Genomic DNA, 27,990 nt, shown 5'->3' with positions numbered 1-27,990 from the left:
TCAAATGAGCATTCCACCTGGCAACAGAGTTTCTATTGGCTCTTAGGAAAAATAGGAGGAAGGTGGATAGAGGTTGTTGGTGGCGGGGATTGGAGGGGGGAGGGGAGTGGAGGTGACCGAAGTGGGGGGCGGTTACCAGGGCAACAGGGTAAGAGCCCAGCAGGGTGTCTAAGACAGCAGGCGGGGCTGGGAGGTGGCTAAGGGGGTGGGGGGAGAGGAAAGGAGGGTGGGAGGGACTGACGGGGTGGGAGCTAGACAGGGAGACTGGTGGGGGGGCAAAAGAGGGGGGAGAGAGAGAGAGAAATGAAGCAAGAGAGTACAGAGATGGAGAGGGTCAGAGATCGTTAAAGACATCAGTGAGTCAGAAAACAGTTTGAGAGAGATGGAAAGATCTCGTAGAAAGATGGACAGAGTTCCGCAAAGAAAAACCTGGGTGGGGCTCCAAGATTTTTGAGGTGATGGAGACTAAGAAACTGATACAAGAGTCAAAAAGAAATTGGAAGGTGTGTAAATCAAGGGACCAACAGATGGTTTATTTAAGCACTCAAATACTAAATGGTGATGCTGGATCGATGTGTCCTATTATGAAAATGGTAAAAGACTAATAATGGTAATGATGGATAAATATAGCAGGGCACATCAAAAATATCTTTTTCCAAACCCTAGCCTTCTACCCAATTCACATTCCTGACCTTTAACACACACTCCAGTTCCTGTCACCTGAAATTCCAAACTTCTCAAAACGACCTAAAGATACTGAGGCTGAGGACCAGGAACTGAGGATGTCTGGAGTAAGACAGAGGTGGAACTTCATACTTGGACCCCTTGCAAAGGAGGCAAACGTAATTCTGAAAGGCTGGGGAAGACGGTAGCAGAAGGAAAGAAAGGGGAAATGTGGAAAATAGGACCTGAGGAGGAATTGAGGAAAATCAGCTACGGATATAGGGCCAGGTGACAAACTTGGGTGAGCCAACAAGTTGTCTGGGAGAGAGAGGGGAAAAGATCAGCGATGGAAGGGTAGACGAGGGCAAATGAGAAGCGAAGTAGAGGCGACAGAATAAGAGATATGAGTTATAAATGGTTGTGAGGGTACAGACGAACGAGGAGAGATGAGAAATAGGACCAGTCGAAGAAAAGTGATGTGAGGTGGGTATATAAGCAAGGTCAGAGACTGAAAAGAGGAAAGGAGACTGGAGGGCTTCCGATTCCCCACCAAGCACAAGGAGGAGCCTGGAAGGGAGGAACCCAGCAGGGGTCACAAATGTCAGCCTAGGGCAGGACAGAGGTGGTCTGCCCTTTCAGCTCCCATTCCCTCCCTAGGCCACGCAGAGGCTGTAGATGCAAGATGAGAGGGGAAATCCAGCATTAAGTGGAAGTAACTCCCCAACCTCTTCCTCTTCTTTAAGCTTTTGGTTTCTCAAATACCTGTCTGGTCTTTCCATTCCCGCCGCCCCCCCCACCCCCCGCCCCACCACCAATCCCTTGGCAAAATCTCAAGGCTTTTTGGAGGGGGTGGGTGTGTGGGAGGGTCAGTAGGATTCTGGCCATCCCTCCAGTCCGCCCCAAAAGACAGACTCCACATTCGCAGGCAGTAGGTCAGGATTCGGAAAGGTCCCTCCCCACAGGAACTCCACCCCTTCCCACCTCCTCGCCCCACTCCTTTCTCCGCGACCGTCAGTCCCTCCATTTCCCCCTCCCGGTCTTGTCCTCCCTCCCGCCTCTCGCGCGCTCCCTCCCCTTGCTTTCATCCTCCTATCCCCACCTCTCCAACCTCCGCTTTCATCCCCCTCCCCTCGCCTCTCCTCCCCGCTCCCGCCTGCCCCACCCCTGGGAAGCCCCTCCCGTCGGGCAGAGCAGCCTTTATAAGCGGGTTCCCTGCCCGGGGGCGGCAGCGGCTGGTCGGCGGCAGCTCTGCTGGTGCGGGGGCGGCGAGCCGAGGATCAAGCGACCGCGGCCGGAGCGCGCCGGCCACCACCCGCACCGCCCTTCCGCTCGCCCTCCGGACGGCCGCAGCCCTGCGGGTCTCCGCTCCAGATCCACCCCCGCCCCACCCCGCGCGCCTCTGCCGCCTCTTCCAGAGACCCAGCTTGCTGAGCGGCTGCCGCTGCCGCCGCCGCCGCCGTCACCGCGCCAGATTCCGGCCGCGGCCACCCTCTGCCGTCCAGGGCCCTTCCGTCCCGGCCCCGGGACCCCGGCTCCCCGCCAGCCCCGGCCCCGGCACCATGTCGGAGAAGAGCGTGGAGGCAACGGCCGAGTTGAGCGCCAAGGTACGGGCGGGGGCGGCGGCGGCCCGCACCCCGCGCTGCCCCAGAGCACCGCGCGGTTGTGCGCTCCAGGCCGCCCCCGACAGCCCCACGCTGCCCTGGTGCCGGGTCCCGGCGGACCCTCTCCGCCCTCCCCCCGCTCCCCAACCTGGCGCTGCCTGCCAGGCTCGGCGCGCCGCCCGCCAGCGCCCTCTAGCTTCCCGAGCTGCGCTCCGGGCTCCGCTCGGGCTCCGCTTCGGTCCCCACCCCTCTTTGGGCCAGGCCCGCACTCCTGGCCGCGACCGATCTCCCGTCGGAACTCTCCAGCGGGTTTCTCCCTCGCGGGTCTCTCCCCGCGTGCCGTTTCCCCGTCTCCCCTTCCAGTCTGACCTCACCTTTCCTCTGCTAAGTGGTTTGAGATCTCCAGTGTAAACAGGACTCTCCGGGGAGGCTGCTCCTGTCGGCCCCTCCCCTCGAAGCCGGACCGCCTCTTGCTTCTCTCCTAGGACAGCTACTGCCTATTTTCTCATTCCCTCTTTCCTTTCCATCCATATCCATTCCTTCCTCTATGGCCTTCAGCTTCCTTTTTTTCTCCATATCTCCTCTCTAACCTCTTCCCCCACAGTTAAAGAATCTTGAGTCCCTAAAATCAGGAGCGGGCGGGAGCAGCGTTCAAAAAAAGCCTCAGCTCAGCGATTACATGGCCTTGCATGGAATCGTCCTTGCTCTCATCACCTCCTTTCCTTGGCCCCATCCTTTTGCCCTTGCCTCTCTTCCAGCCTTCCTCTAATTTCCTTAGGGAACCTGCTGAGCGTCGCTTGGGGAAATTAATTTGGCCAGGGCTTGGAGGCTAGGTATCCTTGGGGGTGAGGGTTGCCGAGGCGGTCACAGAGGTCTCTTGGAAGCCTGCGAAGTGAAAAGGGGAATCAGTGGGATTAAAGGCAGTGGGAGAGAGGGGCTACGTGTGAGATCTGACAAGGTGTTCCGTGTGGCCCTCCGGTGGGCTGTGCGGTGGCATGTGACTTCACTGAGTAGGTGTCTTTGTATGTCTGAAATCCAGTGAGTGTGTGGGACTGCCCTTGTCAGCTACATGTGTGCGTGTGGAGACGTAGATGTTCTGGAGCCATGTATTCTTTGTGAGTGCTGAGCAGCTCCACTGTGCTCTTGTGTTGTCTCAAGAGTGCCAGAATGTCCAAACACCAGGCCATGTGTCTCCGGGTCGCGTGGGCGCTCCTCTGTAGCTGTGTGTGTGAATTGGTGTCAGCCTGTGTCAGTGTGTGTGCTGTGTTGAGTAAATGAGGCCAGGCCAGGGAGCTGCTTAGCGCAAGACCTGGGTTACATACCGTCCTGGAAAAGGGATCATGGAAGGACAGTGACCAGAAGGACCGTGATAGGGAGGAGAGGGCCCAGCCCCTTGTACTTTGATCTCTGGTAGTCTCTCCCTCCCTGGCACTTTCCCTCCCTCCCCCCATCAGCCCAGGTGAGAAACTCAGGCCGGGGCCACGCAGACCTGGTGCTGGGGCCCAGAGAGTAGCTGACTAACTCCTGGCTCTCCAGGCCCAGGATGGAGGGGGAAGCCCACTAACCAGTAGAAATGCTGTATCTGCCATGTAGCAAAGAAATTAGGACAACCAAGTGGCACGAATAAACCTAGCTAAGTGGGAGGGTCAAGCATTCTGTGTTCCCCTGACAGAGAAGCGAATTAGGTGTCCCTTTAGGCCACCCATTGGCACCAACCCCCTCTCCTATCCCTAGTCGTGTTCCAGCATAGACATACCCTCCCGGGATGATCTTCTCACAGAGAAATCTTCCATCCACGTGGAATCAGATACACAGAGTTGCACACCAGCACCAGATCGGATCACATGCCTGCCAAGGGTGGGGTGGGGAGAGGACCGGAATCAAAATTTGAAGGGCTCGTGTGTCCAGAGAGAGGGGACTCTCTCAGGAGCATCTCCCTGTGCCACATCAGAATAGGACGTCGGGGTGTTCCTACTGAGGTCTTGGGGTGAAGAGGAGAGGCACAGTGTAGAGTGAGGGTCTCCTCTTCTGTTTTTTTCATGCCCCCACTTTTTTTCTTCTATGTTTTATCCTGCCGGACCTGTATCCCCTGGAAGTGGTTACTTCTACCCTTCCACCACACCATGCACACTCCATGGACAGGTGGTAGGAAGGAGGAAACTACTTAAACTTTAAATTTGAGGGGGGGGGGGTGAATGGGAAAAAGTGAGAGAGGGTGCCAGGAATCAGGCTAGGATCCTCTCCCTATTCCTGTGGTGTTTGCCCAAGTAGGGGCCTTGAGGATTCTGGAGACACACACACAGACAGAGGGAAACGAAGGCTTGGGAAGCTGGAGGAGATGCCCAGGAGAGTACCAGGAAAAGGCCCCAGAGGTAGACAAAAGGCGGAGCAGAGCAGGCAGTGGAAGGGGGCAGGCAAAAGAGGCGAGGGACCCCTCAGGAGGGGGTGGAGCATCTGGGCCAGAGCAGATGGAGGGGATTTGCTTTGCTGAGCTGAACTCTTCAGGTGGTGAGGTTTAGAACTTGATGGAGATGGTGGGCAGTTACCTGGTCCACCTAGTTTCCCCTGAGTCTTGGGGAAGGTGTCTGGTCTTAGCCCTTAGGTGGCCTTAAGGGCTTTGGGACCTTAAGCTGCAGTGGCCACCTCCATTTCAAGACTGCAGATCATATGTGGTGAGAGAAAGGTGACCTCTCTCTCCCTTGCAGGACCTGAAGGAGAAGAAAGAGAAGGTAGAGGAGAAGGCCAGCCGGAAAGAGCGAAAGAAAGAAGTGGTGGAGGTGCTGAGGGCATCTGGCAGGCAGGGGGTTGTGACCACACCTGCTCACCATACCTGCTTCAGTTACCTATGAGGGGCTGGGTCCTGTCTTCCCTCTGACTCCTCCCATCCTCCCTGCCCCATCCTTTGGGCCCTCCCAATGCCCCTTGCCATGGGTGGTGACGATGGGTGGAGGTAGATGGCCTTCCTGACACTGCTTTCTCTCCTGGTCCCCACAGGAGGAGGAGAACGGAGCTGAGGAGGAGGAAGAAGAAACTGCTGAGGATGGAGAGGAAGAGGATGAAGGGGAAGAAGAAGGTGGGGAAGGGCAGGGAGGCTGGGCTCCAAGGAACAGTCAGGGTGGGTTTGAAGACCTGAAGCAGGGCTGAGGGCTACCACAGGGGGTCTGCTGGAGCGTCCTCCTTCCCCAATGACCCATTTCTGGCTCCTCAGATGAGGAAGAAGAAGATGATGACGACGAAGGGCCGGCGCTGAAGAGAGCTGCTGAAGAGGAGGTTTGGGCTGGGTTGCGGGGCCTGAGGGGCTGTCAGGGATGCAGCAGGGGCTGGGAGCCCTTTGGATTTGGACCCAGATCCCTGTGGTGCATGGGAGGGGCCGGACCCGGGGAGGTCTCTCTCCCATTTGACAACTACCCCAACCCTTTTCCTCTCCACAGGATGAAGCTGATCCCAAGCGGCAGAAGACAGAAAATGGGGCATCAGCATGAGCCCCCTGCCAAAAGGGCTGGGGTGGGAGGCCCTTCCAGGGCCTGATGGTGGGGGCAGGAACAGATGAGTGCAGCCACTCTTCACCTGGCTCCTTGCTCTGGGCCCTGCATCAGAGCTGCCACCTTTCTCCCCAGCCTTCTCATGTCCACCTCTCCAGACACTGCCCCTCCATCCTCACTCTGCCATCATTCCACCTCCTGACCTGTTCCATCTGAGCTCTCCAGCTGGTCCCCAATTGTCCCTCTCCCTTTCCTTGCTCTCTTCCTCCCTTTATCTCCCCAGCCACTCCCCTCCTGGTAGCCTCTCCTTCTTAACCTCTGTATCCAAGCCTCCTATCCTGCCCATCCCTACACTGCCTGATCCCTGGGTCTCCCTCAGATCCCCTTCTCTCAGACAGCGCCAGGCCGGGGTGGGGCTGGGGCCAGGGTTGGGACCGAGCCCCACAGCTGCCCCTCCTCACCTTTTTTGTATAATTTAATAAAGAAATGGTCGCGCTTCTGTTTTTAACCTGTCTCCTGCTTTCCCAGGGCAGGGGGAGGAGGGCGGCTATATTATATTTTGTCAGGACCCTTTCCTCCTATTAAAAAGCACCACTCTACCACCCACTGCTCAAGAAGACAAGGTCAGCACTCCACCAGTAGACACGGAGTACAGCTTCGATGAGAGCCGATTGTCCTGTTTTTGGATTTTGGGGGATGCTCCCCTATAGCAATGCACACTTCCCTACTAGCCCACACTAGGTCTAGACACTGCTGAGCCCAGTGGAAAGCTACCAGCCCTGTTGTGCTGAACCAGGCAAAGAAATGGCCTCAAACAGGAAGTCCCGCCCCTGCAATGGGAGAGGGCTAAGAGCCCTGGGTCTCAATCTAGAACCCAGAGTGAGAGTTGTCTGGCATAACTGACCCTCTGAACAAACGAGCTCCTTCCTGGTCAAGCAGGGGACAGCTCTAGGGCCTCTCGTGGTTCCCAGGCTGGTTGCCAAGTACTTGGCACCTTCCTGCCACCTCTCGGCTGAGTTGGGTGGGTAGCAAGAGTTCCTGACTGGCAGTGTCAGGCTTTCCCTAGTATTTCTGCCTCAGGTTTTCTGGAGTTTTATCTCTTGCAGGATTTCAGCATTTCTCTGTCACCTTCCCTGTCCGTTCAGAACCTCTGGACTGGGAGCAGCTGTTGAGTACACAGGGGTTTGAACTAGGGCAAGGTGTGTGTGACTGATTCTTCCCAAGACACCCATAAACCACCCAGGGCCAGGACCACACACACAGCTTTTGTCTTCACACTCTGTAACTTTGACCTTGGCAAATTAATCTCTGAGGCTGCCTCAGTTTCCTCATCTGTACAATGGAGATAACATCAGATTTCACGAGTTATTGTATGTAAAGTGTCCAATACAGTTCCTTTCACAGCGAAGATTCAATAAAACTTAATTATTTTCCCTGGGCTTGCTTGGGATGCTCTTCCCCAGACCTACATCTTTCAGGGTCCAGTAAAACTTCCTGTCTACCTTATGCCCAGGAGACATTGGATAGGTGGAGGGGCAGGCCTACAGGGGTAATGGAGTACTGGGAGGTTAAAGGAATGAGGGAAGGGATAAGTACCAAAGAAAGGGCTGGCCAGGAAGAAAGTGTGAATGCTGGAACTGCAAGGGAGGCAGCTTACAGATGGGCCAGCAACAAGTTCCAGGCAGAAATGGTTTGGAGAGAAGGGCAGAAGGTCCCAGGAAAGGGATCAGTCAGGGTGGTGAGGGGAGGGTGTGAGGGGGTGGTGGGGACACCCAGAATTGAGGAAATAAACAAGGGGAGCGCCACCACAGGGGTGGAGGGTGATGCTGCTGGGAATCAACCCCCTCAGACTTTCCACTGCGAAGCGAAACCGTGAGCCCTGGGGTGTGTGGGGGGGCAACGGGGAGGGGAAGTGGGGAAGGTGGAGGGAAGGCACAGGGGCAAGGGCCCTAGGAGCAGCAGACCAGCCTCCCTGCTCAAGATAGCCACCTCGCCTCCGCTCAGCTCTGCCACTGCCCTGCCCCATTCCTTGGGACCCACCCCCACCCCTTCTTGGCTGCTTGATCTGCCAGTTTTCCTCTGGATTCCAGTCTCTGGTCATTGGTTCCTCCCCTCTCTCTCCAGGCTTCTGTCCCTGTCCTTCCTCTAGATTCCCTCCCTCCACCTCCCTCTTTGCAGCACCTCTCTTTTGTCTGGCCGTCTCTCCCCACTTTCTGACCTCTTCCCTTTGGAGGGCTCGCTGTGGCCCAGGCCTAAGGGGAGATGGAGAAGGCCCAGTACCTGGTCTTGCTGCTTCTGCAACTGCTGTGGGTGGCCTCAGGTAAGGTGGGAATGACCCTCTGGGAGGGCTGACTGACCTCCAGACCCACAGGATGGGGTCAGCAGGGATCTCTGGATTGACTGTATAGATGCCAAGGTCTTTAGCTTGGGTGGAGTCTTCTTATGCCTTGTTTGGGACAGTCCTTCAGCCCCAAAGCCTCTCTTCAGGCTCCCTGTTGGCAGGGAAGGGGCAGAAACCCTGGTTTTCCTCAGGCTCCTTGACTACTCCTAAGTCATTTGGCTCATGGCCCCTCCCCTCAGTCTCTCTTTCCCTCCCCAGTGGAGGCTCCAAGGCCTGAGGCAGAGGTCTCGGTGGTGTGGGCCCAAGAGGGTGCTCCTGCCCAGCTCCCCTGCAGTCCCACAGTCACCCTCCGGGACCCCAGCCTTCTGCGAACAGGAGGGATCACTTGGCAGCATCTACCAGACAGGTATGCACCTCAAACTTGGGAAACAGAACTCCCAAATCCAGCAGCGATGGCATTCCGATTCGCAGCCCAAGGCTCAGGCCAGCATTCTGTCCTTTCCCCTGATCTGTCAGTCCTTGTGAAGCCAGTGGCCAACCTCCCCTGCCACTATGCACCCTAGGCCTTTCCTCCTCTGCATCACTACTGCGACTGCTCCCCTCATCCCTGCATCCTATAGGATGCCTGCCTCTCCAGCAGGGGATGGTGCTGGCTTAACCCAAGGGGGAACAGGAACAGGGATGTTAGTGGTCAAGAGATCTTTCCTTTGGGTGGGCTTCCTCCTTCTCAAAGTGAGGTGGGACTACATCTTCCCTGAGACTTCTTTCCCCTCTATGTCTTCATCTCATCTTTCTCTCTCTCCCGAGCCCAGTTGGCCCCTGGCCCCTGGCCAGCGCCCCGCGGCGCTCTCCCACTACACGGTGCTGAGGCTGACGCCTGGGGGCCTGCGCAGCGGGCGCCCGCCCCTGCAGCCCCGAGTGCAGCTGGAAGAGCGCGGCCTCCAGCGCGGGGACTTCTCGCTGTGGCTGCGCCCGGCCCGACGCGACGACGCGGGCGAATACCACGCCACGGTGAACCTCAAGAGCCGCGCTGCCCTGCGCCCCAAGGACCACGCCCTCTCCTGCCGCCTCCGTCTGCGCGTGGGCCAAGCCTCGAGTAGGTGGGGGCGGCACAAGGGGCGCCGGGCTGGGAGGAAGACGCCAGGTTCCCCGCCGCCCAGAGACAGGAAGGGCTGGGCAAGGCTGTGCTTCTAAGGATACACCCTAGGCCCACCCAGAGAGGCCCCAGAAGGGTAGTAGAAGGGGGTGGGAAGCTGGATTGCGGTGTAGAAGGTGCCCCCAGAGAAGCACTTGTGTGGGGGAGGGCCCTATGGAGAGATGGTATCACCCCTTGAGCTCCCCTTCCCCCACCTACAGTGGGCCTGCCAGGGTGGAGGAGGGGAGGCAACTCTGTAGGGGGGCGATTCGGGGCTACAGTGATTCATTTCAGACATTTGTAGCTCACAGGGTGGGCTTAGTGGAGATCTTCAGCCAAGGCCTGGAGAAAGGGAGGGGCAGACCAGGCCATGTAAACTGGAGGCAAGGGGCAGGCGAAGTAGACAGGAAACTCTGGGCATCCATTTTAAGCACCCCTAGGTTCCAGGCACTGAGCTGGGTGGGGTGGGGTTGAGGGAGGATAAGACAAAAAAAATTACAGCTTCCAGCTTAGTTGTCCTGCTGCGCTGGGAAAGTGTGACGGAGCTGATCAAACCTTCTTTATCAATGTGCAGTTACTGCCAGCCCCCCAGGGTCTCTCAGGACCAACGATTGGGTCGTTTTGAACTGCTCCTTCAGCCGCCCGGACCTCCCAGTCTCTGTGCACTGGTTCCGGGGCCCAGGCCAAATCCCTGTCCAGGAGTCGGCCCATCACCACTTAGTCGGAAGCTTCCTCTTCCTGCCCCAAATCAAACCCTTGGACTCTGGGCCCTGGAGCTGCATCCTCACCTACGGAGATGGCTTCAATGTCTCCATCACGTACAACCTCAGTGTTCTGGGTAACTCCTCCAGTCTGCCTTCACACTTGACCACAACCCCTTCCTGCCCCCCTCCGTCTGACTTATGGGCCCCCAAAAGCAGGTCTTCAGCAGCTAATGCCACCTGCAATTGCTCCAGATCTCATTCTCCAACCCTTTTCTCCCTCCCGTTGCAGCCTTTCAACTGCCTTTTCCCCTTCAAGACTTTCCCTTGGCCATCCAGCCTCCCTTGCCATCCTTTGGTCTCCTGCTGGCCCGGCCCATATCCTGGGTTTCTGAGGCCCCTCAGTTAATCCACCCTGTTCTGCTCCTTAGCACTCTGCAGAGCCGACCTACCTCCTTCACTCTTCTGCCTCACTTCCATGCAGACCCAGCACTCCAGCCCTTCTATTACTCTCTGCTTTAACTTTGGATTCCCTTTTCTCTCCAGGACCAGAGCCTCCAGGACCGGAGCCTCCAGTCCCTCTGACAGTGTATGCCGGAGCAGGTTCCCGGGTGGAGCTGCCCTGCCGCCTGCCTCCTGGTGTACAGACCCAGTCTTCCCTCATTGCCAAGTGGGCTCCACCTGGGGGAGGCCCTGACCTGCTGGTGGCTGGAGACAATGGCAACTTTACCCTTCGACTAGAGTCTGTGAGCCAAGCCCAGGCTGGGACCTACACCTGCCGCATCCACGTCCAAGGGCAGCAGCTCAGTACCGCTGTCACTTTGGCAGTCATCACAGGTCAGCCCCGGGTGGGAAAGGGGTAGCTCCCATCCCAGGGGAGCTGGGACGGGGAGGGAAGGCTGGGTGGGCCAGGACTGGGCAAATCCGCCTCATGATGCCAGGCCACTGGGGACAAGTTGCTGCCCCTGTAGTGTCTTCTTTTCTCACCCCCATATGTAAAGAACTGAAACTGAAAATCTCCCCTGAGTCACTCGACGAGTGTTCCACTCTGCTCTAAGGGGATCCCCTTCTCTGAATTGGGGGGAGGGTCTGAGAAGTTAGAAAAAGAGGTGACAAAAGTTTGCTTCAAAAGGGATGGAATATATTTCTAGAATCCTTGTCACACTTTGGGGCCAGGGCTTGGGTTAAAGTTGAAGGAAGTGGCCTGGGTTTGGGAAGAGTTAATAAATCAGTCCCTTGGTCAGCAAATATTTACTGAGCGTGGGATTTTCAAGACAGCGTAAAACAAGCACACATTAAAAAATAAAAACCTTCAGAAAATGTTTTCATCGATTGGTAACTATCGGCACGACGGCTTGGCTATGTCTGCAGTACTCACCTGCGGCCACTACATAGCAGCACCGCACAGTAGGTGCTGAATACTGTATACTGGTCGAATAGATAAATGAATATGCTAACAAACAATATATATTCTGAGGGCCAATACTGAACTCCCACATGCTTCCTGGATATCTCTACCTAGATATCATAGCCACACCTCAAACTCACTCTGGATCTCATCTTTTCCTCATGCCCGATCCTCTTGCCGACTTAGCCTTTCTTGCAATGATTCCAGTCTCATCCCACTCACTATAAAACCTGGCCTCTTCCTCCCCCCAGGTCCAGTCAGTCTCCAAAGCCTACCAATTCTTTCCTTCCAAGGTCTTCTCGAGAGTCCACTGTTTTGTGTCAGTTTCCCATGCTCTCTTATGACAACTCAATGGGAGATTTTTACAGAGAAGGAACTTTCCTAAAGTCTCATAGCTGCTAAGTGCCAGACTCAGTGTCTAAACTCGAGTCTTCAGGTTCCTACACTAGGCTCAACTCAAGGCCCTTCACCGTTTGTCTCCTCTTACCTACTGGGTCTCTCACTGTTCAGCTTTGAGATGCTCTGTGTCTGGGTTGGCTCGTCAGTTTACTGTTCTTCAAACAGGAAAGAGGAGAGTTCATTCAAGGGGCATCTCAAGCAAGGAAGGAGCACTGATATAAGTTGAAGCAAGAAAAGTGCAAAATATATTGGGGGCTAACTCATGTGAGAGACAATGGGGGTTCTGAGCATTTGAGTAGACAGTAATGTAAAAGAATCTGAAATAATATTTGTTATGTGATCTTTCTGGGCAAGTTTGAGTTTGATCAGCCCCCCGAAGGCAGTAGGGAGCCTGGAAAGTTTTTGATAAGTAGAGTGATCTGACCAGAGTTTTGTCTTGATAAGATTAATTTGGCCATGATCCTGATCTCCCTGCAACCTCACCCCCAAAATACGAGGATGTGGCAAGATGTCATTTTAGCTGTGAGCCTATGCCTAATTCTGTTCTTTCTCCATAGGTGCCCAGCGCTCTGAGAGAGTCTCAGATGCCCAGAAAAAAGGCCATCTCCCTTTCTTTCTCACCCTTGGTGTCCTCTTTCTGCTCCTCTTGGTGACTACAGCCTTTGGCGTTCACCTTTGCAGAAGACAGGTGAGACAGGGACGCCCCTCTTCCTACCACTGGCTTCCCTTCTCCCTAGTTCTTGGAGTGCTGTCTGGCTCTCCTTCAGGGAAGATGACTACGGTGGACCCTGAACTTACCTTTAGAGCCCCCTCTCCATAAGCCTCCGCATTCCAGGGACTCTTTGTGCTTGAAGAAACTAAGGGAGGCTTGAGAAAAGGCCTGGACTCATATGGGGGAGGGCTAGAGGCTGAGAAAGAATAGTTGGACTCCGTATCCTCTTTATTCCCTTTCTCTTCATCCTTCTTCTCCTGCCCTCCATACCTTCCTACAGTGGCGACCAAGAAGATTCTCTGCCTTAGAGCATGGGATCTACCCACCCCAGACTCAGAGCAAGATAGAGGATCTGGAGCAAGAACCAGAACCAGAGCTAGAGATGAAGCCAGAAGCAGAGCTGGAGCCGGAAATGGAGCTGGAGTCAGAGCTGGAGCTACAGCAGCCCTGACCTGGAGCTGAGGCAGCCTGCAGATCTCCACAGCTTAGTCTAAATAAACTCCCATCAGCAGCAAGTCTGAGTCTCGCTCCTTCTTTTCCAATGAAGGTTCTTGACTCTCCCCAGCCTCTGGGGGCTCCCTTCTCCTACCCTAGCCTTCTGACCTACTTTCTCCAGCCAGTCTCTCTTAACTTCCTCTTTCTGTTCCTGGCTTCTCTGTGATTCTTCTCTCACTCTCTCTGTGATTCTTCTCTCTCTCTCTGTCTTTCTGTCTCTCTTTCTCTCTCAGTCTCTGTCTCTGTCTCTGTCTCTGTCTCTGTCTCTGTCTCTGTCTCTGTCTCTCTCTCCTAGATAGTCATTTTTCCGAAGCTCCAAAAAGCCCTCACCCCTTACCGCTATGGCCCTTTCCTCCATCCTTTTGCTTACTGTCATGCTGGCTGCCCTGGTTTCCTTTATATTTTTATTCCTCTGGCCCACCCTACCCCACCCCACACTCGGCTCTACTTCAGTGCTGTCCTTGGCCCTCTAGCTGCAGTGCACATGAACACACACACACACACACACACACACACACACACACACACACACACCATCCTGTCCTGTCAAGTCTTCCAGGAGATCAGGTCTTGCAACCTTTCTGGGCCGCAGGCTGAGGTTCCTGCCTGCCTCTGCCCCACCCCCATATTCCTCAGCTCTTAGGGCCGTGTCTGGTTCCTGGCATGAGAACACACTGCCACCCAGTGGTCACTGTGTGTCACACACCCCTGGAGGTCACTGGGTACGCTGGGGCAGGCTTGAGGAGATTGGCAGTGGAGTGGACAAGCAGGCACACATCCCCACGTACAGTAACTGCCTTTGTGGGGTGCACTTGCTGCGGCCCTCACACGAGTGCATCCAACAGCTGTCACAGGGCCATGCACCTGCCAGGAGAAGGACTGAACCATCCATGCCTCGGTACACATAGCCCTGGCCCTGGTAAAGTTCTGATCCAAGTCTAACAAAGGAGAATGCTATGAACAAAGGCCCCACATGGGGAGAAAAACAACCAGACACCTGGTTACTGCTGCAGCTATGGGAGTCAGGTCACCTGGCTCCTGATCCTAGCTGTGCTCATGTGACCAGGGGTAATTTCCCTGAGCCTCAGTTTCCTCACCTATTAAATGGGATAGTGATAACAACTTACTTAAACAGGCTGTTGTGAATATTGGATGGTAAAAGGGCTTGGAATACTATGACGTACTCCACACAGGTGATGTACTTGCCTGATCAACCACTCGTGGAGGAGGAAACAGGCCTTCTCTAGTCATGCCAAGAGTGATACGGAAGACCCACCAGCCTGTCTCCCTAGCCCTGCCTGTCTCTCTCTTGGCAAGAACATTCCTCTTGGCCATCCTCCAGCAGAGCACACACGCACAGCACCTCCACAGGGACCAAACCTCCACCTGCCCTGTGTGCAGGGCGCTGGACTTTGGCCACAGACAGCTCTGTCTGGGAACTTTAACCCTGGACAGAAGGGAAAAAAAAAAAAAAAAACATTGAAAGAGAGTGGGAGCAAGTCTGCAGGTGCAGAAGCCCCTATATTTTAGTGGGGCAAGGGTTTCCTGGAAATTTCTGTGGGTGGTATCTTTCCTTTCTACTAGATCACATCCTATGGCCTTTGGGCTTATGAGAGTAGTCATCGAGGATTCACCAGCATCTCTGCAGGGACTTCCCCGTGCTCCTGCGCAAAAGGGACAGGGAGGAGATAAGGGCAGAGTGAAGGGCCACCTTGTTCCTCCACCCACTAAGGAAGTGAAGAGCAAGGGGCTAGAGGAGGGGGGCGAGGGGTTTGCACATACAGTGCTCTTTTTATTAATTCTTTCCCCCTTTCCTATGGGATCTCTCCTAGGGGGCGACACATTCCTGCTCTTTCTATTTACCGCCTTCAATTCATACCTTTATGTTGTCCCCTCAAAAGCCCCAGTAAGATAACCTCCAGCCCTTTTCGCTTCCTCTTAGGGTCTTCCAGGGAGCCAGGTTAATTCATCCCACATCTTTAAGTTTATCTGCGAACTAGTGTTCCAAGCTGGAGACCTGGAGGGGAAGGGACATCAAGGAGGCGGGGAGCTCTGCGGATGCTGTAAGGAGGGGAGGGAGGTTATCTAGGTCCTTGTGAAAAAAAAAAAATAAGGGGTGTGTTAGTTATCTACTGCCACATAACAAATCATCCCAAAACTTGGTAATTTAAAACAATAAACATATTATCTCGCAAGGTCAGGAATCCAGGAGCAGCTGAGCTGAGTAGTTCTGGGGCAGGGTCTCTTGTGAGGCCGCTGCCAAGATGTGAGCCAGGACTGGAGTCATCTGAAGGCCGGGCTGGACTGAAGGATCAGCTTCTAAGAAGCATCTTCAGGTGGCTGCTGGCTAGAGGCATTAGTTCCACCCCATATCGGCCTTTTCTTAGGGTCACTCGTGACATAGCAACTGGCTTTCCCCAAAGGGAGAGAGTGGCCAAGACAAAAGTTACCATGTCTTTGTAACCCACTCTGGAAAGTGACATATCATCCCTTCTGCTCTATTCCAGTGGTCGCACAGACCAATGCTGGTATAATGTGAGAGGGGACAACATAAAGGTATGAATTGAAGGAGGCAAAAATCACTGGGGGCCATCTTGCATCGTCTTGGCTATCATGGGTGGGGACGGTGTCTTGTAAGAGAGATAGGCCACGAGAAGGGAAGAGGAATCCCTGAGTACCTCCACCCCCAGCCCTGCCATGAACCTGACAGTTTCCCTTATTGTCTGCTGTCCAGAAGTTCTGGAGGCCAAATGAGGTCCAGAGCCTTGCCAAGTCAAGTGTGTTAAGCAAGAGGCCATGCTGTGCTCATCCAGAGCTGTGGTCATATTTGCCAGTGTGTCCTCCACCCCTGACCTGGTCATTTTATCTCTATGGTGCAGGGCAGAGCCAGAAATTTTCCTGCCTCACGTCTTCCACCAGGCAGAAGTTCTAGAGTTTAGGCCTGGGTGCCTGCTGATACCCTCCCATAAAGGAGGTCAGCAGGGAGCTTAGGTTTCCTTGCTCGAGCCCACCCCAAGATGGAGCTCGCCCTTTGAAGGGAATGGGCTGGGGAGAAGATGAGTTCTTTCTCTTCCACTCTGTGGCTGACAGTTTCTCCAAAGGGCTGCAGGTGCCAACTGGCTGAACCCAGGCTGGGCTCTGAAATTTGCCTGTTCATAGCTCCTATAGGGTGCGGGAAGCCCAGGAACCACCCTCTGAGAGTTTCAGAAAGTGGTTATGGACCTAAGGAGATTGTGGACAGGGTTGAGGCAGGTCAGTTCTCCAAGGCCTTGCTTCACAGAGAACAGACTCTGTGGCCCCTCCCCCACCCCTCATCTCCAAGCCCTGCCCCCAATGTTCCTTGCAGACAGTGTCAGTGCAGCTGCAGATGTGTCTGGTAAGGGGGTCACCACAGGACTGCACCTGGGGCTTCCATCTTCCCTTCCACAGCCTTCCACAGGCAGCCCTGCCCCTTCTCCAATAGCCCATCCTCCAACACTCTGAGCATTGTTGCTGGCTTCCCTCTTCTTCCCTTCTCTTTCTCCACACTTGATTTCCCTCCACTACTCCAGCCTCGAGGCAGAATTCATGCAGCAAAAATAGCTCTCTACCAAGAATCCAGAGACTTCTGGAAATCCCCATGTTCCGTGCTTCAGTCATATCATGGGGCAGATAGTTTAACTTCGGTTTCTTCTTCCATAAAATGAGGATAGTAATACTTACCAAAAAGGTTTGACATGTGAAAATGTATATAAAAGTGCTCTGAAGATGAAAAATCACTCTATAGATATAGATCATGGTGATATTAAGCCTCAGAAGCCCCAGATGAGGTTGTCAGCCCCATACCTTTCCACTCTATGGCAGAAGATATCTTAGTCATCATTCTGGCCTTTTTTAATGCAAAGGAGAGGTAATGGGGTGAGGGGGTCAATCCAGGCATTGGGGTCCAAACAGAAGTTCAAATCCTGGTTCTATAAGTTATGTTTGCCAGCTCTGTGACCTTTAGAAATTTTTTAAAATGCTCTGAGCCTCAATTCCTCATCTATACGGTCTAGAGAATAATACTTATGCCTTATTATTGTTGTAAGGATTAAAAAAAAATCACAGTCATATAAAGCACACAGCAGTTCTAAATTTTCAATGTAAACCTTCCCTCTCTTCCTCCTTTCTTTTCCTCTTTGGAATCCCAGAAGAGTAGCCAGGTTTTTGGAGTCTGTTGACTTCTGGGAACCCATCTTCACAGGTATTCACAGGTCACAGACCCAAGAGCTGAATGGTGTCACACAACCCGTCTGGTCCGTTGAGTGCATATTGATGGGTCCTAAGCTAGATCCAGCTCTAAGAATGCTTTGTTTGATTTACTTGGTGTTAGAACAAAACAAAAAATTAGTTGCCAACCCTTAAACTTAAGGAGATGTTACATAAATGTCTGGTTTTCCATCTTCTCTCAAAATTTTGTCAGAACTGGCAACTCTGGGTTCACATTCTGGCACGGCCTCTACAATCAACTCACCTGGAGCTGTGTGGTTAGTGGCTGCCCTCATTAAATGAGACAGATACTCTCTAGCTTACCTCAGTCCCCACCCCTCCGTGGTTCATAGCCAGTCTACTTTTCTCATTTGTATTACCTAGCAGGCTCCTGTAGGCATTTAAGTTTGTGAGTGGATCTAGTCCTTCTCCATTCATTCGTTACAAAAGTATTCAACAGCAAGGGACTGGGGAGAAGGGGGATGGGGATTTAGTATTTAACAGGTACGGAGTTTCATTTGGAGAAAATGAAAAAGTTCTGGAGATGGATAGTGGCGATGGTTGTACATGAATGTGCTTAATGCCACAGAACTGTGCACTTAAAAATGGTTACAATGGCAAATGCTAGAGAGGATGCAGAGAAAAAGGAACCCTTATATGCTGCCGGTGGGACTGCAAATTGGTACAGCCCCTATGGAAAACAGTGTGGAGGTTCCTCAAAAAACCAAGAATTGATCTATTGTATGATCCAGGAATCCTTCTACTGGGTATTTACCTCAAAGACTCGAAAACCCATATCTGAAAAGATATTTGCACACTGATGTTCATAGCAGCATTATTCACTGTGGCCAGGACATGGAAGCAACCAAAGTGTCCTACAATAGAGGATTGGCTAAAGAAGCGGTGGTACCATGGAATATTACTCAGCTATAAGAGGTTATGAAATACTGCCATTTGCGACAACATGGATGGACCTTGAGATAATCATGCTAAGCGAAATAAGCCAGACAGAAAAAGTTCGAAATCACATGATATCACTTATATGTGGGATATAAACCTAAAAGCAACAAATGAACAGGACAAACCGAGACATGGACAATAGACTAGTGGTTATCAGAGGGTAGGAGGTGGGGGAGGTGGGGGAGGTGGGGGGAGGTAGATGAGGTAAAGGGGGCTAAATATATGGTAGCTGAAGGAAACTGGACTTTGGGTGGTAAACACACAATAGAATATACAGATGTCAAATTATAATGTACACCTGAAAATTATATAGTTGTATTAACCAATGTTACCCAAATAAACTTAATTTAAAAAAATGGTTACTATGGTAAATTTTATGGGTATGTATATTTTACCACAGCAAAGTTAATATCAATAAATATTGATAAAATTTAATAAAAATAAGATTCGACAAGTATGAAGGAACTACCAGGCCTAAGGTACTCTGCGGGGTGCTAAGTAAAATAGACGTGTTCACCACAGTAGTCTGAGAAGGATACTAAACAATCAATAATTTTGTAATTATTACTCTTGACAAGTACTTCCAGGGGAGAAGCAGCATAGGATACTGGGACCAAAAGGGACCTTGATTTTAGCTGAGGAGCTTGAGAGACCTTCTCAGACTATGAGGAGGGGTCATGGGCAGAGGATGGTGGAGCAACAAGATACAAACAGCCCAAATCTAGTCTGGGGGGAAGAGTGTCGTACCCCCTCACCTCCCTCACTTCCGAACCACCTGCCTCAGACCTCCTTCGGGTGAGAAATCAGCTTCAGTCTCACGCAAGCCTCTATTAATTTGGATTTTCTTTCATTTGTAGCAGAGCCCAATGCTTACTGATATATACTTGCCATGGAAGCCTTTCTCAATCTCCCAGTTGAAATAAGTTTCCCTCTCCCAGTACTCTGTGCATCTCTCTTTGTAGTATTTGCCCAATCATAGTGGAATTATTGATTGTTTATTGTCTATGTCCAGGCTAAAGCAGTGACCATGTCTAGTTTACTTAACATCCCCAGCACCCAGCAGAATGCCTTGCGTCTGGTGGACACTCAACACTTGTTGAATATAGGAATGGATGGAGAGAACCAGACTAGATTAGGGGTTATACACTCAAATGCCTAGAGAAGCCTGCTAGGTAATGTAAATGAGAAAAGCAGATGGGCTGTAAACAATTGAAAGAGGGTTTGCATTTCAGTCTGCTGGAGGCCATGAAGGCCTGAAGAAGAATCTATGCCTCCCATGATCGAAGTACCTCCCTTTAAGGATGCTCCTTAAAGAGTGCACCTAACATTCCACTTTTACCAATGCTGAGTCATTTAGCCACATCCAGCTGCAAGGGAGACTAGGAAGTATGACTTAAATCTAGGCAGCCACGAGCTCTGCTAAAAATTGAGGGAATTATTAAGGTAGAAAAAGAAAACAGATTTTGAGAATAACAAAAGTTCTGTGCAGAGAGGTAAATATCTGAAGAATAAATACACATTTTCTAGATTAGTGGTTCTCAAGATGTGGTCCATGAGGGTCCCTCAGACCCTGTCAGGGAGTTTGTGGTGTCCAGATATTTTCATAAAAGTGTTAGAATGTTATTCACCTTTGTCACTGTGTTGACATTGCAATGATGTTGCAAAAGCAATCTGGGATAGACTGCTGCCTTAGCACAAATCAAGGCAGTGGAGCCAAACCATACGATAGTCACTGCATTCTTCACCGCCAGGCACTTGCAGTAAAAAAGGAAAAAGAATTAATGCCAGTTTCACTTAAGAATGCCCTTGATGAAGCAGAAAATATTAATTTTATTAAATTTCAACCCTTGAGTACATTGTGTTATGGAATGAGATGTAGCACTTCTCATTTGTTATGAAATGTTATGAAATGAGAGAACTGCTTCTGCAGCAAATGGAGCACAATGATTGTCTCAGGTGGAAACACTTGTATAAACTTGGAGTTGCAAGCTGAACTAGTCACTTTTTCTCCTAGTAGGGGAATGGCATGATGACACCGGCATATTTAAACGATCACTCAGGCTGCTGCGCAGAGGATGGCCTGGAGGAAGAAAAACAGAGAGGCCAGGAGACCACTGAGGAGTCAGGAACCACAGTCTCGATAAAGGACGAAAATGGCATGTTGCACGGGAATAGTGGCAGCGGGGCAGGTGGATGGACTTCAGAGCTATTTAGAAGACAGCATCCACAGGAATTGGTAAATAAACACACGTGAAGGGATGGGCGAAGAAGGAATCAAAGAGTATACCCAGTTTATTTGTCTGGAGTAGCTTGGTGGATGGTGAAGCCCTCACTGAATGGAAGACTTGAATAAGTAGAATTGGAGGTATAAAAAAAATAATAAATAGAGTTGGTTTTTTTTTTTTTTTTTTTTTTTAGGTGAGGCAACCCTTGGTTGACCTCACAGATTGCAAGGACCTTGTCAGCTTACAATTCTTTTTTTTTTTTTTTTTTTTTTTCACTTTTTGCACCTACAGCATCTGATCTATCTTAGGTGGTCTCCCATCCAAGTACTAACCAGGCCCAACTCTGCTTAGCTTCTGAAATCAGACGGGATCGGGCTTGTTCAGGGTGGCATGGCTATAGACTAACTGGAATTGTTTTAAAATGAAGCTGGAGCTGCTATGCTAGAGAACATCTTATGCCTCAAACCTTTGGAATGTTAAAACAGGGCAAAATAACCTTTAGAAAGACGAGGCCTGAGCAACATTTTGTCCCAAAGAACTGTTTGCAAGGATAAGAAGAAAGCAGATATCATGACTATTGGACTGAAAATTAAAATTATTCTTTAGAATAAACATGTTATATTATCTGCACCAATAGAAATGCCTTTCTTCTATTGATGTAATTATTTCTCATTCCTTTCTAATAAATACCCCTTGCCTTTGTCTCCTAACTGAAACATTATTTGGGCTTTTACCTGAATCAATGCTTCCCCCAAATAGCTATTCTGATCTCAAATAAATGCTTGTTGCCTCTCACTTTGAAAGTCTTTCTATTTTTAGGTTAACAGAGGGTAGTAGTATGCAGGAGTATGCAGATGATAAGTTTAGCTTGGGACAGGTTGAGTTTCCTGTGTCTGGTGAACTTCCAAATGGAGATGTCCAATGGGCAGATGGATATACACATCTGGAGCTCATGAGCAGTCAGGGCTAGAGATAAACATTTAAGGGCTGGCTAGAGACAAAGGCCCAGAGGGACAAAGTTCAGGTCCCTGGTCACTCTGGGTGCTTCAGATATCCTCCACCCAGCCCAGGCTCTTTTTGCCGCACTGGGCCATCGACAATGCCTCTGTTGCCTACCTAAGAGCAAGTGCCCTCGGGGCCTAGGAGTTGTTTTAAAACAACTCCATTTAGCTCTTGATCTCTTACCACATCTGTTCTTATATGCCCTCAACTTACCTCCCACTTCTTGTTTTCCTGAAGACCAGACCAGATGGCAGTATCACTGATACAATCTTTTTCTTACCACTCAGCAAAATGTACAGTGACACTCTTGCATCCAACCAGAAATGATGCTCTGGGCTCTTGCTTGGTTCTGCTTTTTTCCCTCGACTTTGGCATTTTCGCTTTGACAGCTTCCCTGAGAGGCAGGGGGTGGGGACCCCAGCCCCAGATGGTGACGTTAGGGGCTGGCCCAGGCCTAGGGTGTGGTGGAGGCTCATAACCGAGTTTCCTGTCTTTTCGTCTAAGTTTGTCCTTGCAGGAGTAACGAGTGCTCTCCCCAGTGGGCTCCTGGTGGCAGAGCTCCCAGCCCTCACATAGGCGCATCTGTGCAAGAAGAAGAAGAAGCAGCGAGGACAAAAGACATAGGCTCAGAGGTAAGAGGACAGAATCAACTTCATTCCTTTCTGTGGGTCTGGGAAAGGGAAGAGAACATGGCAGCAGATGTGCGGGACTTCCAGTTCTCTGGCCGCTTTCTCTTGCGTTTCATGAACAGCAATCTCCCCCTGGAACTGTGGCCTTTAAGAGGCCAGGAACATGCCAAATTCCTCTCCGCATCTCCACCTAGCACACCTCAGTGCCCAGAGTAGAAGGTGCTCCTTCGAGGCGTGTCAACTGGGATTACAAGATTAAAGAAGAAATGGAGACTTGAGGCCACCCCAGGCTGAGAAAGGCAGTGGAAGGCAACTGATCATGGGGAATAGAGGAGATGAAGATAGGAAGAGGGGGAAAAGAGAAAAAAAGAGGAAAGAAAGAGTGGGAAAGAAAAAGAAAAAAATGACTAAATATTAAGGAGGGAGGAGGCCTATGAAAAATGATGAAAAGGGAAAACAAAGATAAAAGTGGGAAAAAGAGGAAGAGAAATCTATTTTAGAGGCAATTCTCCCCAAATCAATTTTCCCAATGACCCCAATGATATAATCACCGAAAAGTTCCACCAGAAATACTTGTAGCATTTCATAAGCCACATGATCGAAACGGCTTCTGTTAACTGTCTTTTCTGTTTATGTGTACTTTTTACATTTCTGTCTACTATTGTAAATTTTTAGGATTTTTGAACCACATATCGAAAGGCCGTTCCCTTTAATTAGCTTTAAAATGATTAATGAAATGGGAAAGTTAAAATTCTCAGAAAGGGTCGAAACTGAGCTCTGCTCTTAAAAGTGAGAGATGCATATTTTTAGATAAATACATTAGTGGAAAAATTGGTTCTAAGAGAATTGAGTTTAGGTAACTTTGTAGCTCTGGAAAAGGGGGTTAGGGAGTTAGAAAGGATTAGAAAGGAGGTTAGAAAGGAGGATTTGCAGACCTCCTCCCTACCCCGGGTTTCGTTGCGCATGGGGAGGACTTCGGAGGTGATACCCCTCAAGATGGGATGCTCTGTACAACTCCACAGGCTAGTCCTTTCTTCTCCTTAGACCTCCACGGCCTTGCAGTCCTGTCTCTAGGCGTCCTTCCCAGACATATTCTGGGAGAAGGACCTTCTCCGTACAGATTCCTCAAAATTAAAAGGCCCCATTTTCGCTACTTCAAAGATTCTGGCTGGAATATAACCTCCTGAGTGTCCTGCTCTTGTGGGGAAACATTTCAGGGGTGCGAGGCTGAGAGTAGAGCCCGATGGGGGAGATCACTGTTGCTTGTGTTTTGACACTATCTTGGGTTGCGTTGGATTCTGTAGGTTCATACAAAATGGCCGCCCTCTTAACCTCCGATGAGAGAATTCCCAGAAGACAGGGTCAGAGGCAACTCACCAGATGATGTTCCTCTTTCGGTTTGGGGGCACTTATACAGGAGAGGTCTACCTCGAAATAAGTGGCTTCCCCCACCAACTGGTTCTAGGCAGAAGCTTCTCGTGCCCTAGGCCCCAATCCTAGCATCGGGGAGGTGGCGTCGAGGGAGTTGGGTAGACCTTGCACGTTTTAAAGACTCAATAAATGTCTGTTGAATGAAATGACTTTGATGAAGGTGGGTGCTGGGAGGGAGCAGATGAGGGTCTGGGTTTGCAGCGCTCTAAGATTGAGCCCTGTTACGCACCTTTTGGGGGATATGGTGAGGAGGGCGGGCGCAGCTCCCAAGCGTGGGTGTCTGAGGCAAAGGAGAGGATGGTGGAGGTTACAGCCACCGAACCACAAGGGTGCTTTAGAGGGGTCATGGTCTCTAGGAAGTTTATATGAAGCCAGTAAGCAGCAGAGAGGGTGTGTGTGGTGGGGGGCACATCCCGTGGCTGGGCTTGAGGGGGCTGACTGGAGGCCATGGGGAAAAGATAAAAGTGCCTGTGGGACCACAGACTGCCGCTGTGGTGGGGCTGTGCCCTCTTCCTCTCCCCAGCCTCGCTCCTCATCCCATCTCAGTGGGCCCGGGTGAGGGCAGCAGGAACCTCAAGGGCTCTGAGTGTGCGGGTGTGTGTTGCCATTTTGGTCTCATCGCTCCCTTGTTCTCCACCTTTTGGTCTACTGCACTGTGCATGTGTCTTGCCTCTCAGAATTTCTTCATCTCTTTCTCTCTTTCTCTGCCTTGTTTGTACTTCCCTGGGCTTCGTGTGAGATGGTGGACTGTGCGATGTAACTGTGGCTTTAATGAGCAGCTCTGGGTCTCTCCCTACTTTCAGCTAGCCCTCCCATCCTCCTATTGTTGGCCTTTGGGGCCTCCCCGTGTGTTTCTTGGATTCTGTCCTTTTCGCTTTTGTCCACCCTGCAGCCAACCCCCTCGCATCCACCCTTTGGCTCCAAGCTGTGCTCTGCAGGCTCCCTTCAGATCAAAGCTTGTTGAAAGCCTGCATTCCTGCTAGAGGCCTGGATGCCCCTTTATCAGCAAGAAAAGGAACTAAAGCTTGGTGGCAGCTGGAGAGGGGAGAAATGAAAAAGGACAAAAGTCAAGGGGGCATTCCAAGTGAAACCAGGAGAGCCAGAACTGTCTCTTGGTGTATAAGGCACAGAGATAGAGAGACAAAACGCAGAGAGTTGAAGACAGAGGCATCAGCATGGGGAGGCACAGATACAGAAATGCACAGATGTGAGCAGAGAAACAAGGAGGGAGTGGGGTAGAGAGAGAGAGAAGGAGGGAGAGAAGGAGGGAGGGAGGGAGGAGGAAGAAAGAGAGAGAGGTGCCAGGACCTGGGGGACAGCGAGCCCTCTCAGCTTTTCTTAGGGCTGTGGGTTGTGGTGCACAGGATGCTACTATACTGGGGCAGAGAGCCTCTGGGGAGGCTGAGGATGTGGGAATCAAAGGCCAGCCAGCTCTCTAGGGTGGCAGCGGAAGCCCAAAGCACCAAAGCAAGAAGCAGGTGGAAACCCATACCTTCTTTACTGAGCTGAGCCTTTGGGGTGGGTTGGGGCAATGCAGGGAGCTGGAGGCAGGAGGTGGGCCTCTGCGCAAACCCCAGGATCATGGAGTGAGGGGGAAAAATAACCACCATTTGGGGAAGGGTCAAGAATGTCCCAGCCTTCCTCAAGCATCTAAGCTGAATGTTGACCCCAAGGAAGGGATATCCCATAGCAAACTTCTTTTTTCTATGCTCACCAAGGATACAATGAATTTGGGATGGGGGGACAGTGGGAACCACTCTCAGATATAGAAGTGCCCCTCCCTCCCTCTCTCGCCCTAACCTTCCCTTCAATACCTCTTCGCCTCAAGGTAACTTATAAACAACTGCACCTGTGACTAGCCGCCCTCCTTTCCTGGAACCCTCCTTCCTGAGATCTCTTCTTGTTTACCTGGTTAAAAAAAAATTTCTGTCAAACCTCTACCATGTATTAGGCCCTGAGTAATTCCTCTTTTGGGCTGATGGAGTAACCAGAGGGGGCTTTTTTTTTTTTTTTTTTTTAATCTTCTCCCAAACCTCATCAGGAGGACCAAAGCCCCGATACCTATCTGAGTACTACATCCGATCATGGATCAGTGCCCAACAGGAAACAGTCTGTCTCAGAGGGTTCAAGAGACTGTAGAGAGGGGGTTATTCACAGAGAGAGAGATGTGGACAGGGAACCGACCAGCACCTTGAGGCGCATGGACACTAGCAACTGCAGGCAGGGTCTTGAAGGGTCAAGGACCAAAATGGTGTTCCTGGAACTCGCGGAGAGTTTGAGCTGTGGATAAGGGGCTACCAGATAGGAACTGCAGTCAGCAGGGGAGAGGAAGGGGACAGGGAGAGAATACAGCCATTTGCAGAAAATATGCCCAGAGCAGGGAGAGGCTTAGGAAGAATACCCCAACCTCTCTCCCTAGCCTTCTCATGTCTTGTGGGTGCTTTTTATTGGTCAACTCCAACTAGTAGCTAAAGGCAAGGGAGCCTGAGCTATGCAGTCTTTAGTGTTAGACTCCTTGTAGAGGGCAGGACAAAGAGGGGGTGGGTATGAAGTAGAGTGGAGGTGGAGGGGGGCAGGATGCCCAAAAATAGGCGGCATGATTAGAATGACTTGGCTTGATCCAGGCCAGGGTTAGGAGTGCACACTCACTTAAATGACCCATTTTACTAACAGAATTAACATGTTGAGTGCAGAAAGAAGAAATCAGTGATTTTCCTTCTTCCATTCACTTCAATTCGGTTTAAGTTAAGAAAACACATCCTGAACCTTTTCTCTGTGCTCCAGCTGTCACCAGGCCTGCGGTGCCGGCAGAGCTGGCTGGGCCATCATCTCCATCCTAGTGGAGATCAAGCTGGTAGGGGAGAGGTGGAAACCCAATTCACTACCCCATAAGATAGAAAGTGGGACATGAGCAAGAGGGTGTCAACAGGGTGCTGCGGGTGTTCAGAGTGCGCCGGTTGGTGGAGAGCTCAATAACAAAGGTGACATCTAGGGAAAAGAAAGACCGGGCTTGGGGGAGAGAAAAATAAGTCTGGATACAAGCTGTCATCTTGCCAAGGTCTGGACCATGTCCAGGCTCACACTCCTCCTAAGGCATTCACCTCTCTGAGGCCTACTTACAGTCTGGGCCTGGAGTTCCATGACATCTGAGCCCTGCTCCTGCCTTCCTTTGAGGTACCATCTGGTGGCCTTCCTCTAGTCTCTATTCCCTCCATGTCATCTGGTCCCTACTTATCATGTCAAGCTTCCCAATGCTCTACATAGACCATGTCACATCTCTGCTCAAAAATCAGCAGTGGCTCCTGGTCACTTGCAGAACAAAGTCGTAGCTCCCTAGCCTGTCCGTCAAGATTGATAGTCAGGACTCAGAGGTCTTTCCGACCTCGTCTCTCACCGCTTCCCCGCGTGTGTCCTTTCTCGACTCTCAACACTCTTTTCACAGCCCCAACACCTCTGCACGCCACAGGGGAGGATGCTCCTCCTCTTCCTTTCCATCTAACTCAATGGCTTTCAAACTTGAGCATGCATCAGTCACCTAAGAGTTTATGAAACACAGACTGCTAGACCTAACCCTGGTTTCTGATTCAGTAGGTCTTGGGTAAAGCCTGAGAATTTGCATTTCTAACAAGCTCCCAAGTGATGCTGCTGCCGATCTGGAACCACACTTTGAGAATCACTGCTCTAATCTAATGCTGCTCATTCATCAGGGTTTATTCAGAACTTTTCTGCAGCCCCTTCCGCCCAGCTAATGACAGTCTTCCAAGCTCACAGAAACTGCTCCTGCTCCTCCATCCAAATGCTGAAGCAGCATTTTATGGTTGTCCCACTCAGAGGCCTTATAGGGTTAGTCTGCTAGAGAGCAGGATGTTACCCTCTGCTCTTTCTCACTTGCTCTTCACACTCTATCAGGGCTCAAGCCCTGAGAATTTCACCTCAGAGCTGTCCCCCTAGCCAGTCTTTCTACCCACATTCTCATCACTGCTGTCTGAGTTCAGGCCTCATCTTCTCTGTCAGGATTGTTCCAATCTTGCCTTCTGTGCTTGGCCTCCTCCCACTCATCTTTCATATAGCAGCTTCAGGAGAGCCATTTTGAAAATCTAATCTCTACTTAAAGTCCTTTGCTGACTCCCCAGGGCCCAGAGTCAGGTCCCACCATCCTGGCATGGCATTCAAAGACCTTCATGACCTGGCTTGGCTCCCTGGTGTCAGTCCCTACCAATTGGCCACCTTCTCCATCAATCCTTTTCTGATGCCAGTTAGTAGAGATCCCACCTCAGCCTGGGTACAGCATTGTGTGGCATTCTCTGCTTAAAGATATGCACATCCAGGTTCTAGCTTGGCTGTAGGGTCTTGAAGGGAAAGATTGTATATCACCTCTGAGTGCCCTAGGCCCACAAAATACTGCCTAACGATTAGTGTCTCCCTCAGGCCCCGCCCTGTCTGCAGGGGAAGGCCCGAGTCCCTGCTTGCCTCAGCAAGGCCACAATGAACCTGGGATCCTCTTTCAGGCACTTGCTCCTGCTGCTGCAACTGGGTGAGTGCTCAGAATTGGGGTCTGGATACAGATGGCGTGGCAGGA

General features: G+C 51.4%; 3 protein-coding genes and 1 pseudogene across 5 annotated transcripts in view; 3 read left to right on the top strand and 1 right to left on the bottom strand.

The window, feature by feature from the left end:
- Nucleotides 1–1,745: 1,745 nt before the first annotated feature.
- On the top strand, nt 1,746–6,254 carry PTMS (parathymosin). The gene is made up of 5 exons (XM_016162931.2): nt 1,746–2,267; nt 4,970–5,041; nt 5,259–5,337; nt 5,473–5,534; nt 5,696–6,254. The coding sequence occupies exons 1-5, from the start codon at nt 2,223–2,225 to the stop codon at nt 5,744–5,746; spliced, it is 309 nt and encodes a 102-aa protein (XP_016018417.2). The 5' UTR covers nt 1,746–2,222; the 3' UTR covers nt 5,747–6,254.
- Nucleotides 6,255–7,674: 1,420 nt separating this feature from the next.
- On the top strand, nt 7,675–12,957 carry LAG3 (lymphocyte activating 3). Its single transcript, XM_016162739.2, has 7 exons — nt 7,675–8,066; nt 8,346–8,493; nt 8,900–9,183; nt 9,797–10,060; nt 10,470–10,760; nt 12,288–12,418; nt 12,723–12,957. The coding sequence occupies exons 1-7, from the start codon at nt 8,009–8,011 to the stop codon at nt 12,891–12,893; spliced, it is 1,347 nt and encodes a 448-aa protein (XP_016018225.2). The 5' UTR covers nt 7,675–8,008; the 3' UTR covers nt 12,894–12,957.
- A 7,674-nt stretch (nt 12,958–20,631) lies between these two features.
- LOC118614056 lies at nt 20,632–20,751 on the bottom strand (annotated as a pseudogene).
- Nucleotides 20,752–21,746: 995 nt separating this feature from the next.
- The window catches only part of LOC107519796 (probable G-protein coupled receptor 162), a 29,531-nt gene continuing 23,287 nt past the window's right edge, over nt 21,747–27,990 (top strand). The window contains exons 1-2 of one of the 3 annotated variants that reach the window (XM_016162821.2): nt 21,747–21,983; nt 27,840–27,945. In XM_016162821.2, coding sequence (XP_016018307.2) covers nt 27,897–27,945 — 49 coding nt within the window. In that variant the 5' untranslated portion in view covers nt 21,747–21,983; nt 27,840–27,896. The remainder of the gene's footprint in view (nt 21,984–27,839; nt 27,946–27,990) is intronic. The other 2 variants (XM_036237162.1, XM_036237161.1) reach the window with 2 other exon arrangements.

This window comes from Rousettus aegyptiacus, unplaced genomic scaffold (assembly GCF_014176215.1).
Source record: "Rousettus aegyptiacus isolate mRouAeg1 unplaced genomic scaffold, mRouAeg1.p scaffold_m13_p_2, whole genome shotgun sequence".
NCBI classification, from domain to species: domain Eukaryota; kingdom Metazoa; phylum Chordata; class Mammalia; order Chiroptera; family Pteropodidae; genus Rousettus; species Rousettus aegyptiacus.
This window is presented reverse-complemented; position numbering and strand designations above follow the sequence as displayed.

What these genes read in the sequence shown, in the direction of transcription:
- PTMS (XM_016162931.2), top strand. Translation starts at nt 2,223, where the DNA reads ATGTCGGAGAAGAGCGTGGAGGCAACGGCCGAGTTGAGCGCCAAG. An exon ending in CGGCCGAGTTGAGCGCCAAG is followed by an intron (nt 2,268 to 4,969) that starts GTACGGGCGGGG and finishes TCTCCCTTGCAG; the next exon opens with GACCTGAAGGAGAAGAAAGA. An exon ending in GAAAGAAAGAAGTGGTGGAG is followed by an intron (nt 5,042 to 5,258) that starts GTGCTGAGGGCA and finishes TGGTCCCCACAG; the next exon opens with GAGGAGGAGAACGGAGCTGA.
- LAG3 (XM_016162739.2), top strand. Translation starts at nt 8,009, where the DNA reads ATGGAGAAGGCCCAGTACCTGGTCTTGCTGCTTCTGCAACTGCTGTGG. An exon ending in GCGCGTGGGCCAAGCCTCGA is followed by an intron (nt 9,184 to 9,796) that starts GTAGGTGGGGGC and finishes ATCAATGTGCAG; the next exon opens with TTACTGCCAGCCCCCCAGGG. An exon ending in GTACAACCTCAGTGTTCTGG is followed by an intron (nt 10,061 to 10,469) that starts GTAACTCCTCCA and finishes TTTTCTCTCCAG; the next exon opens with GACCAGAGCCTCCAGGACCG.